This window comes from Panthera onca, chromosome A2, assembly GCF_046562875.1.
Source record: "Panthera onca isolate mPanOnc1 chromosome A2, mPanOnc1 haplotype 2, whole genome shotgun sequence".
Lineage (NCBI taxonomy): Eukaryota > Metazoa > Chordata > Mammalia > Carnivora > Felidae > Panthera > Panthera onca.
The window spans coordinates 111,283,366-111,301,656 of record NC_138340.1 but is presented as its reverse complement, the minus strand read 5'-3'; the positions used below and the strand labels follow the sequence as shown (position 1 = coordinate 111,301,656).

General features: G+C 35.3%; 1 protein-coding gene across 20 annotated transcripts in view; it reads right to left on the bottom strand.

The window, feature by feature from the left end:
• Positions 1–18,291, bottom strand: part of HDAC9 (histone deacetylase 9) — a 930,192-nt gene that overhangs the window by 286,325 nt on the left and 625,576 nt on the right. For all 20 annotated transcript variants that reach the window (XM_078441509.1, XM_078441511.1, XM_078441488.1 and 17 more), the window contains one exon: positions 4,464–4,641. In XM_078441509.1, coding sequence (XP_078297635.1) covers positions 4,464–4,641 — 178 coding nt within the window. The remainder of the gene's footprint in view (positions 1–4,463; positions 4,642–18,291) is intronic.

The window sequence follows — 18,291 nt, the reverse complement described above, 5'->3', positions numbered from 1 at the left end:
GGAAAGAAGGCAAGCCAGTGTTGCTATTCTCACACTGAAATATTCAAATGTATTTCACTTTCCATCATGCTGTTTCACCCACTAAACGTCAATTGAAAAATTCTTTCAACTCAATTATTTTTAATGGCTTTCACAATGTTGGTTTGGTTTGAGTACTATGATTCTATTCACACTAGACACTGACTAAAAAGATAATATCACAAAGAAAGAACTTCCTCACAAATTATGTAAAGCAGCCTAGCACTGGGAGAAAGACCTTAAATTGTACTGATAGGGAGGATAAAGCCAATCAAATTCATTTGCCATTAAATCTTTGTTTCAGGGAATCTCATTTGGTACAATAATACCTTATACTCTCCAAGTCCTGTTGTGAGCCATGGCCAAGCCTCATCTCTATTAGAAAGACCTGAGCAGAAAAGATGACTATGGTAAAGAAAATAAAATACAATGCCCTTTCCTTAATTATCAGAAGTTATATAAACAATATGTCTTGGCTTTACATAGAACAAAAACCTCTACCTTTTAAATTGAATATTACAAAAAATGAGTATTAATACTCAGATTCCAATCATAAAATCCCTTTCAAGGAGTATGTGGCAACCTGGCTATACAATACATATTCTTCAGTATCATTAGAAGCATCATAATCTTATACTCTTCTTGCCCATCCTAGAAATAACTGTACTCAGCCATTGTGGAGGACCACCATGTAATGGCCACATATTAATCCATTTCTTGGTCCATTCAAGTCTTCACAGGAAATAGTCCAAAGACTTCATCCTACAACAACTGACTGAAATCACATACAACATTTTCCACTTGAAATACTGATTTGTTCTTTTCAAAAAGCGGGTGGTGTGGCTGCTCTATCTGGTTGCTGAGAATCCACATGGAAGGTGAAAGTTTGAAAGGTGTGCCTTGAAAATTATGTGAGTTAAGTATTAGATAACTTTTTAGTTGTGGCAAAAAGTACCACTCTTACAGAATGGATTTAAGTAAATCACCTACCTTTGTAACGTACTTTTTTCTGCTCCTTCCTTTTTAGTGGAACAACTACTGAGCATGTGAGATTGCATACCATTCTTTTGAAAAAAACCTAAATATTACCAAGGAATATACTTGAATGTCACTTTTGATTTTTTTAACTGTATCTATAGCAGATATTTAAAAGTCAAAAGAAAAGCATTTAGTGCTTAAACATACTTTTAAAACATACTAAAAATCAAAATCTTAATAGTTCATCTCTGAAATCAGATCATTAGAAATACTAAAATGAGGGATGCCTGGGTGGCTCAGTCGGTTAAGCTTCCGACTTCAGCTCAGATCATGATCTCCTGGTTCATGAGGTTAAGCCCTGTGTCAGGCTCTGTGCTGACCATTCAGAGCCTGGAGCCTGCTCAGATTCTGTGTCTCCCCCCTCTCTCTGCCCCTCCCCCACTTGAGCTCTGTCTCTCTCTCAAAAATAAATAAATATAAAACAAAATTAAAAAAAAATACTACAATGAATTTTGAGATCATGTGGATATCAAAGATTCTCAGAGAGAATGGAGGCTACAGGAGAAATTTGGATTAAACACTATGTGGAACAAGCAGAGTAATGATGGTACGTTTCGTTTCCTTTGGATTTGGAAAAGCACTAAATGAGAGTTAGCAACCAAATATGTTTTTTTTTTTTTTTTTTTTCCAACGTTTTTTATTTATTTTTGGGACAGAGAGAGACAGAGCATGAACGGGGGAGGGGCAGAGAGAGAGGGAGACACAGAATCGGAAACAGGCTCCAGGCTCCGAGCCATCAGCCCAGAGCCTGACGCGGGGCTCGAACTCACGGACCGCGAGATCGTGACCTGGCTGAAGTCGGACGCTTAACCGACTGCGCCACCCAGGCGCCCCAAATATGTATTTTTAATCAGAATGGCAATGGAGGGGCTATTAGCATATATGTAAATAACACACTTTGTATACTTTTTTTAAAAAATTGAGCCATTTTAAGAATTTAAATGTTAGGATACAATTTTGAAGACCAAGTGAGAGAATAAAGTTTTTCTCTACCAAAGTATATAATGTTAAAATCACTTAGTCATTCTTCTTTTTTTTAATGTTTTTATTTTTGAGAGAGACAGAGAGTGAGTACTAGTGGGGGTGGGACAAAGAGAGAGGGAGTCACAGAATCTGAAGTAGGCTCCAGGCTCTAAGCTGTCAGCACAGAGCCCCACGCGGGGCTCAAACTCACGAACTGCGAGATCATGACCTGAGCCAAATTCGGATGCTCAACCGACTGAGCCACCCAGGAAGCCCCACTTAGTCATTCTTTAACTGGAACAATAATTACAAAGCAACTTTCAGTATTTTCAAATTTGAACTATCAATCCTAAGTGTTTATGACTGTATGTACATATATACATTCTATGCAAACTGTTTGTTGATTTAATTAAAATTTACTGTCTATTAAATATAAAATACTGTTTTTAAAAAATATAAGTGTATATAATCATTCAGATAAGAAGTGTGCTTAAGTCCATTAAATATGAAAACAGTCTCAAGCTCACTTCCCTATTTGTGTTGCTGACATTATGAGAAAGAAACTAACCATCTGAAATGATCCAGTCTTTGGTTTGAATGATTAGGTTGTTTGTCATGCTTCTATTAGCAGTTATAGTCTACTTTTCACCTGGATTCTTCTAAGGCCTCCAACCCTGTCCACCTGGCAACACTGCTTTCTCAAGCTTGTAGTATTATTCTAATATTCAGAAATCTTACTTTATTCATATTTAAGGAACATATAAAAGCAGAGGAAACCAAAGCATATCAGGAAAGGGTCACCCCTCTTAACCAAGATAAGAAAATCAATCAATAGGATTTCAGTAGTAGACAGCGACATACTGTAGGAACAGCACCACAAAACTTTATGATGAAGTTCACTTTTAAACTAAGGAAATAATTTTGAGTGAATGGAATTACCACCATGATAGGATGATCACTGATTGCTCTGTGTTCTCTGAAAACTTGTGGCCACTATGATAGGCTGATCACTGATTGCTCTGTGTTCTCTGAAAACTTATGGCCAAAATAAAAAATATTTTCTAGAGAAAGAATTTAGAAGAATGTAATTCTTGAAGGCTACCGATCTGAATAGCTACAAATAGTACTCCTCTGCATCACATATCTGGTTTTGAGCAAAAACTCTCTAAAGACCAAGGATAGAACCAGGCACAACATATCCCATCAGATTGTGCTGACACTGGGCTACAGTCCTGGCTTATCTGGGATACCAGGGCAGGTCTGCTATGCTCCAATACAGGGATCTGAGGCAGTGGTTAATATGGTACAAGAAATACATGCAAATATACCTAGCCTGTAACTCCTAGTATGGAATGTTGGCCTGTGCAATAACACCTTGCAAAAAGTAGTTCCTCTGCATACTTATTAAAGATGTCTGTCAAAGTTAAATAACTTGGCCATTCCATTCATATTTTTAAATAAAGATGATATCAAAGCTTGGGAATGTGATTTTAGAAAAAGCATTTTAACTTTTCCCAGCACAAAGGGTTGTATGAGGTCACTGAAGCTACAAAAACAAACTGGAATCCTGAAAACTGATTCAAAAATAAATCAGATAACCTGTAAGAGTCTTTGAGAGAAGGTGCACATGAATTCTCCCATGCTGCATCCAAGTTATGAGTCCCTTAGGGCTATTTTATCTTTCATTTGATCAGCCACAAGTTTGAGAACATGGATATCTTATGGATCCTATTCTTGTGAAGACAGAAAGGAGTATTTATCCACATGAATATTTACAGCATAGTTCCTTTGGAGAGGGAAGGGCACCCCTTTTTTGTGTGTATGTTCCAGCCTTGACCTTCCTCTGGCCTTTGTTTTCCTCTGTAGCCAGGTTCTAAAATAACACAGCTGTAGGCAAAGGAAGAGATTGGTCAAATAGCCCACCCAGAGGTGCCATAATAAATGGAAATGAAACTAACGTACGTAGCATTAAGCAAGGTTTGCCCTGGCCAACTGCCTCCCAGGAGTCATCTAAATGGCAAGTCGGAAGAAAACAATGAAACAAACAAAATGTGAAAAACAAACGTGGGGAGAGGCACTCTTCAGAGTCAAATAAAGCTGAGCATCATAAATTTCCTAGTGGCCAGGACTACTAGGAGGAAGAGACTGAGGAACACTGCTAAAGAATGTTGTAGGGATTTTGTTTCCAAAAGGGATCTATGCACCTGTTGATATGTTTTCCAGGCCCTTGAATGATAACAATTTATGAGGCTATTAATACTAAGCCCAAGATTTATCAGATGTGCTGTTTGTCTTGTGGCCAATATAACCTCATAAAATTTGGGTTGCACTGGGTTAAAATGAGCGTTCTGCTATTGGAGTTATTCAAAGCATTTAAATTGCTTAATCCCACAAGAACGGTGTATGTAGCCTGCCTATTAGGGAAAGTCTTTAGGGATTCCTACCAGTTGCAGAGCCAGGCTGGAGGGGGCAGTCCATTTCTGGATGAGGTAAAATGGAGGCAGCAGGGGAGGAATGAGTCCTGGAGACAAGACGATGTTTCTCTAATCCATCCATGCCAACCACAGCCAGCTGAGCTTGACGCACGGAGCGCACACGTGTGTGCTGGGGCTCCAGGAAGGGCTGTTGCCAAGAAAAGAGCACAGTAGAAAGAAACATGAGACAAGCATTGAGGGAGACACTGAGAATGACGTGTAAACAAATTAAGTTCATCAGGTCAGAGACATAATAAACGGTGTGAAGGAAAAAGAAAAAAAAATAGAGAAAGGGAGAGAAAAAACAAGATCTAGTCAATAAATCCATTCAACAGATGTTTTCACACTGACTTCCAGGGCTTGTCTGCCTGGCTAAGGAGGAGGTGATGGCAGGAGACCTGTCAATTTGAACTGATTGAAAGAAACAGACCTTTAACCTCAAAAGGAACATCAACTTAGACTCGTTTCCTATCTTGATAACAACATTTGAATATAGCTCCAGAATTGTTGCAACACAAAGTGGGAAAGCAATTCAACTGCTTTCAAACTGCCAATAAGGCTAAATTCTGAAAATTCTATCTTGAATTTATTCAGTAATATTGGCAATAAAATTTATGGGAGCCTAAAATTACCAATTATATGGCTATATTTTAATACCTTTCAGCCTTCACATTATGGTATAGAACAATGAATTTTTCATAGGTTGAATGGTATAATCTCAATAAAATAAAAATTTTGTTTCTTTAAAGAGTATTAAATATAATCTCAGCGATTTAACAATGTTAACATGTTTCATACTGTAGTTATCAAATCAAAAGCCTGAGTTTGGAATTCCTCGAAGATTCACTTAGTCCATACTTCTGTCTCCAAAAAAGACTATCTCTAAAACACAGACAAGCAGCTAATTTAACTATCAATATTACATAGTGAATATACTTCCTCTTCTTCAAAATCAGGGAATTCCTAACTCTTGCACTGCTTTTTATGATTCTTTCCTTTTCCATATGTTTAACAAATGTGGAAAATGGCTGAACAGTGATATATAAGATGATTTGATTATTGCATGCCATAGAAATTGATGCCAAAAAGTTAAAGTCTTTTAAGTATAAGACTAATTCCTATAATTTTAAATTTTTACATGCCTTTATGTTTTGATCTACCTGGCTAGCATTTACTCTTTCAAGACTCGATGCAAACATTACCTCTCATTAGTGAGGATTTGCCTTACACCTCCTATTAGGTTAGGTGCTAGCACCCATCATTTGCGATGCTTGTATTTCTAGCACAAGGCTTGTTATATCCTAAGTGTACAAATTACCCACTTAGAATGCTAACAAATCTACATACAACACAACTGTACTCAATGCATATTGCATGGTTTTATGTCATTATTACTTCCCCTGTATATGAGTTAATGGCGCATATTATGATTATGATTATGAATGTTTCATTATAGACAACAGGCAAAGACTGCCCAATTTTTTAAAAATAATCTTTTAAAATTAACTTTAAAATAAGTTGTAATTAGTGTATATGTACATATTGTTACTGCTGTATACAATACAGCAGAATAACTGTACCATCAATCAGTCAGTTGGAAGTCATCTGTCACATACTCAGGCTTTGGGCATTGACTGTGATGATAAGGATGGCTTGGTCAGGATCTAGTTCTAGTTATAATAGTTTTAACACTTTGACAGGAGTTTAACTCTCTTGTTTTCTTGAGTGCTTCCATCTATAATACCCTGAGGATACAACAATAAGTATGACACAGTCCCTCCTCTGATAGAATTTATAATCAGAGGGAATGCAAATGCATAATCATTACTTGGGGAATTTTCTATGGGGAAAAGGGGTTTTTCTGCATTTGATCTAAAATGCATGAGTAAACATCTACCTGAATGTCTGTAATCTCCATTTCTCTGTCTCTTCCTACTGTAATTTCTTTAACCCTCATCTAACCTCATGCATAAGGCCTTTGATCACCGTATTCCTAAGACAACCCATCTTACTTCTTTCTGCAAGAATTATCTTCCTAAGGCCCTCCTGTAAGCAAGAAGTTGACACAAAAGCCTCTGAAGGAAACTGAAGTCAGAACTTCCCTAGCCTGGCATTTGGGCCTCTATGACCTTAGGCCAACCTGCATTCTCAACATTAGGTCTTCTATTCCTTTTCCAAGTTCTAGCCCAAATCCTATCTACTGTACAACAAATATCGTTCCCAGGGCTGCATTCTCATTGTCATGAGCCCTGGGCACTATTAACTTTTTTGGGTTCCTTCCTCCATAAGTAATTATTAGAAAATTACATTCTATGCTTATATTGCCATACAATGGATTTTATATATATTATATTTTCTCTTTTGATTAAAATTTAAACATTCTGGGAGCACCTTCAAGTATCATGGGCTCTGGGCATAGTGTCTACTGTGTCTATGGAGACAGTGGCCCTAGTCCTTTGTGTTCCACCAATCTTTTGTGCATCATCCCTCTAGGTGTATCTATGAAGCTGCACATTCAGCAATCATGCACATCCTCTAAGAAAAACCTGTAATTTTCCAAAGAACCTTTTTAAGCTACCACATTAAATGTACTTTCACTTTCCATTACATTCCTAATACACTTTTTCTCTCTCCTTCTCCTTGCTGTCATCTTTTCTCTATTCGACTTACTGCATGCCATAACCACTTCCTGAGCTCATACTGTGTGCCAGATACTTTGCTGGTGTGTGGAGCCATTTTTATGTTCATTGTCTAGTCAGAATACAGATACTAAATATTTCTAAGTATAATGTAATCATAAATACAATGAGTGCTGTATAGAATAAATGCAAAGTGCCATAAAAATGTAAAGAAAAATCTGATATAGAGGTTGAGGGAACTTGCATCTAAGAATGTGATGTTTAAGACGTGAAGGATAAGTTGAATTAGTCAGGTAAAAAGTGGGGACAAGCTCTAGACACACTGTGTGTGTGAGACAAATTATCTTTGCATGTATAATATGCAAAGTTTTTTGAACCATGGACTGGATGTAACTCATTTCTGAGTTACATTTTTTGAGTTTATTTTCTGCTGCATTGTATATCTTGTTCTTATGCTTTCTTGAACCTAAATAACTATTTGCACATTGAAAATATATAACATATTTGGAAGTTAAAGGCCAATAATATAACCATGTTTTAGATGACTGGGGTTACTGAATGGTTTTCTCTCTTAACTAAAGAATCAATACTGTAAGAGCTCCATGTAAATAATATCACTAACTTCTTTTTAAATAAAAGGGGTGCCTGAGTGGCTCAGTCAATTAAACGTCCGATGTCAGCTCAGGTCATGATCTCACGGTTCATGGGTTCAAGTCCCGCATCAGGGTATGTGCTGACAGCTGAAAGCCTAGAGTCTGCTTCATATTCTGTGTGTCTCTCTCTTCCCCTCACGTTATGTCTCTCTCTCTCTCAAAAATTAAATAAATGTTAAAAATTTTTAAATAAAATATATTTATTGCTTACTTGAGCTTCACAGGAACCTTTTGAGATAATGGAATAATACTTTGCTAAGCCATAAGCATGAAACAAATGTTACATCTTAATACAGAACTTCATAATCAGGTAGGCAAAATCCTACTTATCCAATCTCTACTATTAGGAATATAGCAACACAGATAAGAGACAAATAACTACTTGTTAAGTAGTAGTTAGTTATCACATATAAGTGTTCATCCAATATCTATTGTACATGCAGAAGAAAAGAAATCCCATGTTGGGTTGTATAGACAAGAAAGTGAATTAACCACGGCTCCTGATCTTGTGGGTTGACATTCTATATTCAAGCACTTTATCCCTAGTTGGTAAGTTCCATAAGGATAAAAGCTTTGCCTATTGATTCAGATATTCCTATGTAGTGTTTCAGATGTAGCCAGTGTTAATAAATATATGATGAGTAAATAAATACTCAGGAGATACATAGGCATCCTTAAGATTGCTCTATAGGGATAAAACAAGAAAGCCTATTATAAGCAATCATAACATAGTCAACCAAAGAATGGCTAGGTAAAAATATAAGAAAATAGACACTAAACACTTATCAAAAGACGATACTCTGAAATCATTTAGGGTTAGAGCCAAGAGATAATGAAAGAAATGAGTGATTTGAAAATTATTTTTCCTTTGTAATTTTATGAAGTTTCCAAACCTTCTATGTACCACCCATATTAAAACTTTAAGAAAAATGGTAAATGGTTTTAAAAATACACAGTGAAAACTTAGACATAAGAGCATAGGTCAAATATTTTTGAACCTTCTACCAAAAAAAGGACTAAAGAAGTGAGAAAAGATTATTCACTTTCAAGAGTTGACCACAATTATATACCCTTTTACAAATGAAGTATGGCTTTTAATATATAGGGGGAATCTTGATAATCCAGTAAGGCACGCATTACTATGCTCATATTTGACAACAAAGCATCACAAAATGGTAAGCCACTTTTATTTCTGATGGATATTACTCCAAAGCAATAAAAAGCTTTCTGCTTGAGGCTGAAAATTGAGACAATTTTTTTTTATTTATTCTAAGAGAAAGAACAAATAGGGGAGGGGCAGAGAGAGAGGGAGAGAGAGAATCCCAAGTAGGCTCCGCACTGTCAGAGCAGAACCCAATGAAGGGCTCAAACTCAAAAACTGTGAGATCATGACCTGAGCCAAAGTCAGATGCTTAACTGACTGAGCCACCCAGGTGCACCTAGTTAGTATTTTTGTGTTGTACCTGGAATTTACTGATGTGTTTCACTACACCTTTTTTTTCCTATTAGCAATTTTAATAAGAGATAATTTTGTCCATAGTTATTTTCCATAATTTTAAGTACAAAAGAGAATGTTTCTGTCGCGTTTTCAGAAAAATAAAATGCTTAAGAGCACAAAACCTATTGTTACTAAAAATTAGATGGATACCCAAACTAAACTTTCATCTACTGAGCCTCACTGAAAAATGTGTCATGCCCACATGAATAATAAATACAATGTCCCCTCAAAAAAGCCTTTTTGCTTAAGATATCTTTTAAATATACTATCTTGAGGCTATTTCTTAAGCATACATTAGTCCTTCTTTTTTCAGGTTATTTAATTGGTGCTTTGGTTTTGATTGGTTACTTTGCCAGACTGTCATTCTGAGAAATTGTCTCAGGTTACTAACTGTAAGACAACATTTTCTTATATGAAGGAAGTAAGTGGTTCAGGCCTTATATGCCTGAACATCATCTGTCTCCTCCCACTGATAAAAACTATAAATTACTTTCACAGTAGAGTTACTATGCATCCATTTTATAAATTCTTCAGTAATGCCTAATAAGACATCAATGTCATTGAGGCCCAAGCCTTTCTAAATATGGGGGATAGGCACTGCTGTCCCTTTGAAAGTGGGTAGGAAAAGGTCTTGAAGTTTTCTGTATGACAAGCACAATGTTCTTCCTTAGAGTAAAATATTTATTTAGAGGTAGCTTGCTAATGGAGATTATGAGGTAATAAAGCCCCTGGGCAGAGGCAACATCAACATTATATTTTTCTTTAATTTTTGGTTATGTTTCTGTTTGGTTTTGTTTTGCATTCTTGTTGTCATTGCTTAAGGACCTCTTTTATGGCTTCTGGGTTTTCACTTTGTTCTGGATGGTTACATTTGTTTCCAGACATGTGGGTGGCTGCTCATTATGTGCGATAATCAGTATCATTATGCAATTTCAGCAAGAACAAATACAGAAATAAAAAATTATAGTGTTTCATCTTTGAAATAATCAGTGAAATAATCAGAATTATTTGAATTAGCTTATTAAAAGATAGTACCTAAAAGAAAAAAATATCATGGGAAAACAATTATGAAAAAAGTTAAAATTTGATTTCCAAGGCCATTTCTTTAAAGAATATATGTTCCTTCTTTATTGGCATTATGAGCAATTTGATTTTCTTTTTGGTTTCACAGTGTTTTGAACTTCAGGAGTCTTGTTTTTCAGAAAATTAGAATCATAAATATGCCTAGAGCCTATCTTGTAAAATGCCAAGGGCTGCGGGAAATTTGCATGTTCTAAAGTATTTGTATTATTCAGGATGGATGCATAAATACTGATTAACTTTAGACTGTTTAAAACTAAACATGCATGTTAATAATTTAAAAGGAGCTTAAATAAAAATGATGTATATAACTTTAAAGAAGACAAAAAAATTTTGGAAAAGAGAAAGGGAACCCTCTTGCACTACTGGTGGGAATGCAAACTGGTACAGCCACTCTGGAAAACAGTATGGAGTTTCCTCAAAAGTTAAAAATAGAACTACCCTATGATCCAGCAATCATACTACTAGCTATTTACCCAAAGAATACAAAAATACAAATCCAAAGGGATACATTTTATATGCGTAAAATAGATGATGGGGATTAAGGAGTGCATCTGCTGTGGGGCACCTGGGTGGCTCAGCCAGTTAAGCATCCAACTCTTGACTTGGGCTCAGGTCATGATCTCATGGTTTGTGGGTCTGAGCCCCACGTCCCTGACAGTGTGGAGCCTGCTTGGGATTCTTTCTCTCTCCCTCTCTCTCTACCCCTCATACTCTCTTTCTCTCTCTCTCAAAATAAATAAACTTTAAAAAAAAAAATGGGGCACCTGGGTGGCTTAGTCAGTTAGGCACTAGACTCTTGGTTTTGGCTCAGGTCACGATCTCACATTTCATGGGTTCAAGCCCCATATCAGGCTCCACAGTGACAGTGCAGAGGCTGCTTGGGATTGTCTCCCCCTCTCTCTCTCTGCCCTCCCCCACTCACTCTCTCTTTCTCTCTCAAAAATAAACTTAAAAATTTATTTTTTAAAAAAAGAGTGTACTTGCTCTAATGAGCACCAGGTATTGTATGGAAGCACTGAATTACTATATTGCATACCTGAAACTAATACTACACCATATGTTAACTAGAATTTAAATAATTTTTAAAAAGAAAAAGAAATGACAACTTAAATTTATTAAAATTAGCCATTTTGGTAAAAAAGAAGCAAAAGAAGCAGTAATATAAAATAAATGGAGAAAAATGAAACATGAAAAAAGCTGAACTATAATGCACAAAATGAGATGCTAGGAACAAACCTCAATTTATTACTAACACAGGTGATGTGAAGGTACTCAATTTACCATTTAAAAGATGAAGACTATGGATTAGGAGATTAGGTTAAGACAGACCAAGAGCCTTCAAAGCCCTGAGTAAGTCATATCGATTTAACTCCTGTGCACCCAACTCTAAGGACTGCAAGAATCTATCCTACAGCAATTGATTGCAGATCAAACACTTTAATTAAGCTAAGCCCTTACTAGATTGGTGGGCCTCCATCCCACAAAAATTTAGCTAACAGCTAAACACCCTAATCAACCGGCTTCTCTCGCCTTCTAGGAGGAAAAAAAAAAAGGCGGTAGAAGCCCTGGCAGTATTTGAAGCTGCTTCTTTGAATTTGCAAATCAATGTGATATTTCACCAGAGAGCTTGGCAAAAAGAGGGCTTCAACCTCTGTTCTTAGATTTACAGTCTAAGGCTTTACTCAGCCACTGTAGCTATGTTCATAAACCGCTGACTATTTTCCACTAACCACAAAGATACCAGAACTCTCTACCTTTTATTCGGTGCCTGAGCTGGCATATAGGAACTGCCCTCAGCCCTCTAATTGGAGCTGAACTCAGCCAACCCAGTACTCTACTAGGAGATCATTAGATCTATAAAGTAATTGTCATTGCCCATGCATTCGTGATAATTTTCTTTATGGTAATACCAATCATGATCAGAGGCTTTGGGAACTGAGCAAGTTTAAATTAAAAGATTTTATGAAGACATACAAAAAATACTAACCAAAAAAAAAAAAAGAAAAAAACAAAGGGGCAGAGGAGGAGGAAAAGCCTTGTGCAGCCATCCTGAAAAGAGACAAAACAGACTTTAGGGGGAAAATATTAGAGACCATATAAAGTTACATATAAAATAATATGAAAGTTAAATTAACAGTGACAACAAATTTAAACCTAGGAACATAAGCTCAATATGTAAAGAGCATAAATTGGCAGAATTACAAAGAAAAAAATTAAAAATTCACATATGGTAGGAGGTCATAACAAACTTAACAAAGCGATCGAGGTTACAGAAGATCTGAATAACCCAATTCTCTAGTTATTAAATTTTGAAACCAATAAAATACTCCTTCAAGCACCTATGGAACAACTACAAAACTAATACAATAAAGCAAATGTCAATAAACTTTTAAAAATTAATATTTATAATGGAATATTATTCAGTCTTAAAAAAAAACTCTGACATGTGCAATAATATAGATGCACCTTAAAGGCATTAGGCTAAGTGAAATAAGCCAGTAACAAAGGACAAATACTATGTGATTCCATTTGTATGACACACCTACAGTAATAAATTCATGAAGACAGGATTGTGGTTACCAGGGGCTGGGAAAAGGGGGAAAGACAGTTATTATTCAAAGGGTACAGAGTTTCAATTTGGAAAGATGAAAAAGTTCTGGAGATACACTGTGGTAATGGGGGCACAACAAGGTGAATATACCTAATGTCACTGCACTCTACACTTAAAAACAATTAAATGGTAAATTTTTTGTTTTATATATTTTCCAGGAAAAAAAGGAAGAATTAATATTATAAAGATCATGTATGCTGATGACATTATAATCAGAGATATAAAGTATGTAGATGAAAATATACACTAGACTCTGTTATTGAAAGAATTAAAATCATAAAGATTACAGTTCTTCCCAAATTATTTCTGGAATGTTTCAGCTCATTCTAAATTTTGTATAGATTAAAGGCAGAGACGAGCTATGTGAATTTTGAACATAAGGAATAAGCGGGGAGATAGGCCCAACCAAATACCTATACATACTAAAACCTAAATCATTTAACACAATAGAGTATTATTACATCATTGAATAGAGTATAATAAATTAGTAGGATAGAATAGAGAGCCCAGAAGGAGACCCATGAGTATATGGAAACTCTGTAAATAATAAAGATGCCCTACAGAATAGCAGTTAAACAAGGAATGTCTATACGTGATGCTGGGAAAACTGGTAACCTCTAAGGGGAACAATAAATTTAGATTCCTAACACTATCTGGAAAAAGAAAGGATTAAAAACTAAAATGTAAAATTCACAATTTAAAATATTTAATAATGTGGAGAATATCATTCTAAAGTTGGAGAAGGAAAGGAATTTAAGTACTTTATAACATGAGCCAGTAAAATACACACCACCATGGAAAAGAGAAGAAACTAAACAGGTTGGAATGTTCACTGAGCATCTGCTAGGCCCTGAAAATGAGGCCTGCTGTCCATTCACTGAGGCCTAAACACTGAGGCTGGGGGAGGAGGGCCCAGGGTTCCTCCATCTGAAGCACTGCTTTGTACAAACCTAAGCACACAAAGCAGGCATCACTTTAGGTTCTGACACAAGTTCATAACAATTCAAGGCCATGTGCTAATCAGATCTGGGTCTGGGTCCAGACCACTCAGCCTAAAAGAAAAGATAAATTAGGGGTAAAATGTTTGCAAATATTTAATGAATAAAGCAATTTTTAATGTTTGCATTACATACATAACTCTTAAAAATAAATGGGGACAGAAAAATGGACAAGTATGAACAAGGAATACCCAGATAATGAAACATTTCAATAAACCAACAAATATATGAATAGAAACAACCTCAGTAATAAAAGAAATGTAAATTAAAACCAACAGGGGATGCCATTTTATACTCATCAGATTGACCCAACATTTGAACTCTGATAATAGCAAGCATTAGTGAAAATATAGAGCAAGAAAAACTCATAGATGGCTTGTAGAAGGATAAATTGTTACAACCACATCAATGAACAATCCACTAATATTGAGTAAAAGTGAAGATGAACAATAAATCTACAGTAAAAATGGTAAGTGAAAAAAGCAAGGAAAATAATGTATATGAAGTTATTTAAGTTTAAAAATGTGCAAGTGAATATCATATACTGTTTAAATGTATATGAATGTAGTAAAAATATAAAGAGAAAGGCATGGGAAAAATAGGCAAAATTAGAGAAATAGAAGGGAGATAAGATAGGAGAGAGACATACAGGTAATTTCAACTATATACTATATTTCTTATGTTGTATGACAATATTAAACTATTATATAATAATGTACCATATGTCATATAGTATGTATATATTATATACAATTAATTTTTTTAACCTTTATTTATGAGAGAGAGAGACAGAGTGTGAGCAGGGGAGGAGCAAAGAGAGAGGGAGACACAGAATCCGAACCAGGCTCCAGGCCCTGAGTTGTCAGCACAGAGCCCGACACGGGGCTCGAACTCACAAACCGTGAGATCATGACCTTAGCCGAAGTCGGATGCTCAACCGACTGAGCCACCCAGGAGCCCCAATATACAATTATTTATTAGATTTTATTTCTTAAGCTGGATGTTATGGATGTCCATTATATTTATCATTTTCTCTGTATATAAATACAGAGAAAATAAATTGTAAATGTTTAATAAGTTGGTGCATACAAAACACCAATATTATTGTAACACAATGGTTTTAGTTATAGGACTAAGTTTTTGTATGGAGGAAATAAAGATTCACTGGAAAATACAAACAGGGAAGTTCCTGGGTAGCTCAGTCAGTTAAGCATCCAACTCTTCATCTGCTCTGTTCATGATCTCAAGGTTCATGGGCTCAAGCCCCACATTAGGGACTGACAGTGCGGAGACTGCTTGGGATTCTTTCTCTCTCCCTCTCTCTTTGCCCCTCCCCCCACCAAAATAAATAACCAAAAAAAAAAAAAAAAAAAAAAGGAAAATACAAATAGAATGAGTGAAAGAAAAAAACAGAAATAAAAAGTTAAAGTAGATAAGAAAAAGATAATAAAAATAAGTATGAAAAAATATTTTTATTAAGTTTAAGCTAATTTAGAGGTCATATAGTCATAAAATATTCATTAATTTGTACCAACTTACACTGATAAATGAATACAATAACATGCACAATTAAGTGTATTTCATTTTTAGAATTTCAACATATTATTAAATTCATCTCAATGAGAAAACGATCCTTAAGGGACTGAGAAATGAGAGCAGAAGGATGTAAATTAGAAATGTAAAATGAGGATTTGGAATAGAAAACAAATTTAAATGTGCAAATTTTAGGAAAATATCTAAAAGGACAAAAACAATTAAAAGTAATTACTTCTAAACACTGAAACTCTGATTGCTTCACTGATTGTTATATTCTTATTGTGACTGTACTTTCCAAATTGCCTAATAAGCATTTATTTTATTTTATCTTATTTTATTTTACTTTATTTTTTAAAATGTCTTTATTTTTGACAGAGAGAGGACAAGAACATACGGGAGGGACAGAAAGAGAGGGAGAGAGAGAGAGAATCCTAAGCAGGATCCATACCCTTAGTATGGAGGTGGATGTGAGGCTCGAACTCACAGTACCGGGAGGTCATGACCTGAGCTGAAATCAAGAGTTGGACACTTAACCAGTTGAGCCACCCAGGTGCCCCATAAGCATATATTTTTATTTTAGTGGTTCTTTTGAAATGTTTTACTTTATTGTAATATCAGTATTTTAATTGGTTAGATATGCTAAGGTGGTGTGCATGTGTGTATTTAAAGTAAACACGAATTGCTATTAACTCAGACAGACTTGGACAATGAAGGACTATTAGATACAAGCTACGTATGAACAGAAACTCCCATTGCACTATTATAATCCCAGTCCCAAATTTAGAACTTGGAACATAACAGGATCTCACTAAATTCTGAGTTTGAAGAATGTATATATTATATCTTAAAAATATGACTGCTTCTAAAAAGAGAGAGACAAATCAAAAAACAAGACTCTTAACTATAGAGAGCAAACTGGTGGTTACCAGATGGAAGGTAGGTGGGGGGGATGGGTAAAATGGGTGATGGTGATTAACAAATATAATTATGACAAGCATTGAGTAATATATAAAATTGTTGAATCACTATATTGTACACCTGAAACTAATGTAATACTGTATGTTAATTAGACTGGAATTAAAAACATTTTTAAAAAACTAAATAAATAAAATGATAAAGTAAAAGAAACAAAAGAAATATATAACTCCTTCCAGATTTGGGAGAAAAATCTGACTCTATTTGTTTGAGCTGGTAAATCTACATAATTTTTAAATGTCATTTAAATTTCTTGTGTTTCTTCTTCACAGTGTGGTTTACCAAAGAGTTTTGTGGCAATCAACAACTCTAGGTCACTAAGATACCTTATTTTGTTTTAACTCACCAGTGTATTGGAATAATTACTTTATCCTATTAAAGTCATAGTTACAACAGGTGATTGAAATGAAGTTTCAGAGAAAGTCTACACTTCTCGATATGTTACTGGGTGTATAGAAGTAATTCACTATTACCTTAGTGCCTTAAATTAAGGGTGAGACATTGGCTGATGACATATGGCTAAAGGCTGGTATAATGCGAAACAGAGCCCAAATATAGTACCTGTGAGCAGTGGTCTCCAAAGCGAGGAATACAAGCCAATACGGTGGGGTATAAAAGAAAACAGTAGAGCTTCTACTGATATTTGGTTTTTAAATAAAAATACAAAAATCAAATAAACTATACTAATATTTGATACATGAATAGACACTAGCATTTACACCCAGTCCCTGCATCAAGGATTACACAGCACAAACTCTCTGTAAGATATCCTAACATAGGAAGGGGAGTCTAATTTCAAACCTTAATATAAAACTACAATCAGGGGCGCCTGGGTGGCGCAGTCGGTTAAGCGTCCGACTTCAGCCAGGTCACGATCTCGCGGTCCGTGAGTTCGAGCCCCGCGTCAGGCTCCGGGCTGATGGCTCGGAGCCTGGAGCCTGTTTCCGATTCTGTGTCTCCCTCTCTCTCTGCCCCTCCCCCGTTCATGCTCTGTCTCTCTCTGTCCCAAAAATAAATAAAAAACGTTGAAAAAAAATTAAAAAAAAAAAAACTACAATCAATATAAAGCTATAATCAAAACAGTATGCTCTGGCATAAGGATAGACATATAAATCAATGGAATTGTACTGAGGATCCAGAAATAAACCCTTATACTTATGACCAATTGATTTTTACCAAGAGTACTAAGATTTTTCAATGGAGAAAGATTAGTCCTTCAACAAATGGAGCTAATTCATCTGCATATCCACATGCAGAAGAATGAAACTGACCTTTTCTCACACCACACAAAAATGAACTCCAAGTGGATCACAGAACTAAATATGAGAGCTAAATTTATAAAATTCTTTTAAGAAATATAAGAGTAAATCTTAGATGTAAGACCAAAAGAAAAAAATATCCTGAAAATACATAAATTAGATATAATCAGAGCTAAAAACCTTGTTTCAAAAGGACACCATCAAGTAAACAGATAATCCATGAATCAGAGAAAATATTCACAAAACATGTATCTGATAAGAGATTTGTACCCAAACTATATAAAGAATTCTTACGCCTCCATAACAAAAAACCAACCCAATTCAAAAATTAAGTCAATTTTCTGAATACACATTTCTCTAAAACAGATACACAAATGACCAATAAGCACATGAAAAGAAGCTCAACCTCATAAGCTATAAGGGATTTGTAAATCAAAACAACAATGAGAAATAACTTCACACCAACCACATTGGTTTATAATAAAAAAGACAGATAATAGCAACTGTTGGTGGCAATGTGGAGAAATTGGAACTTTCATACACTTA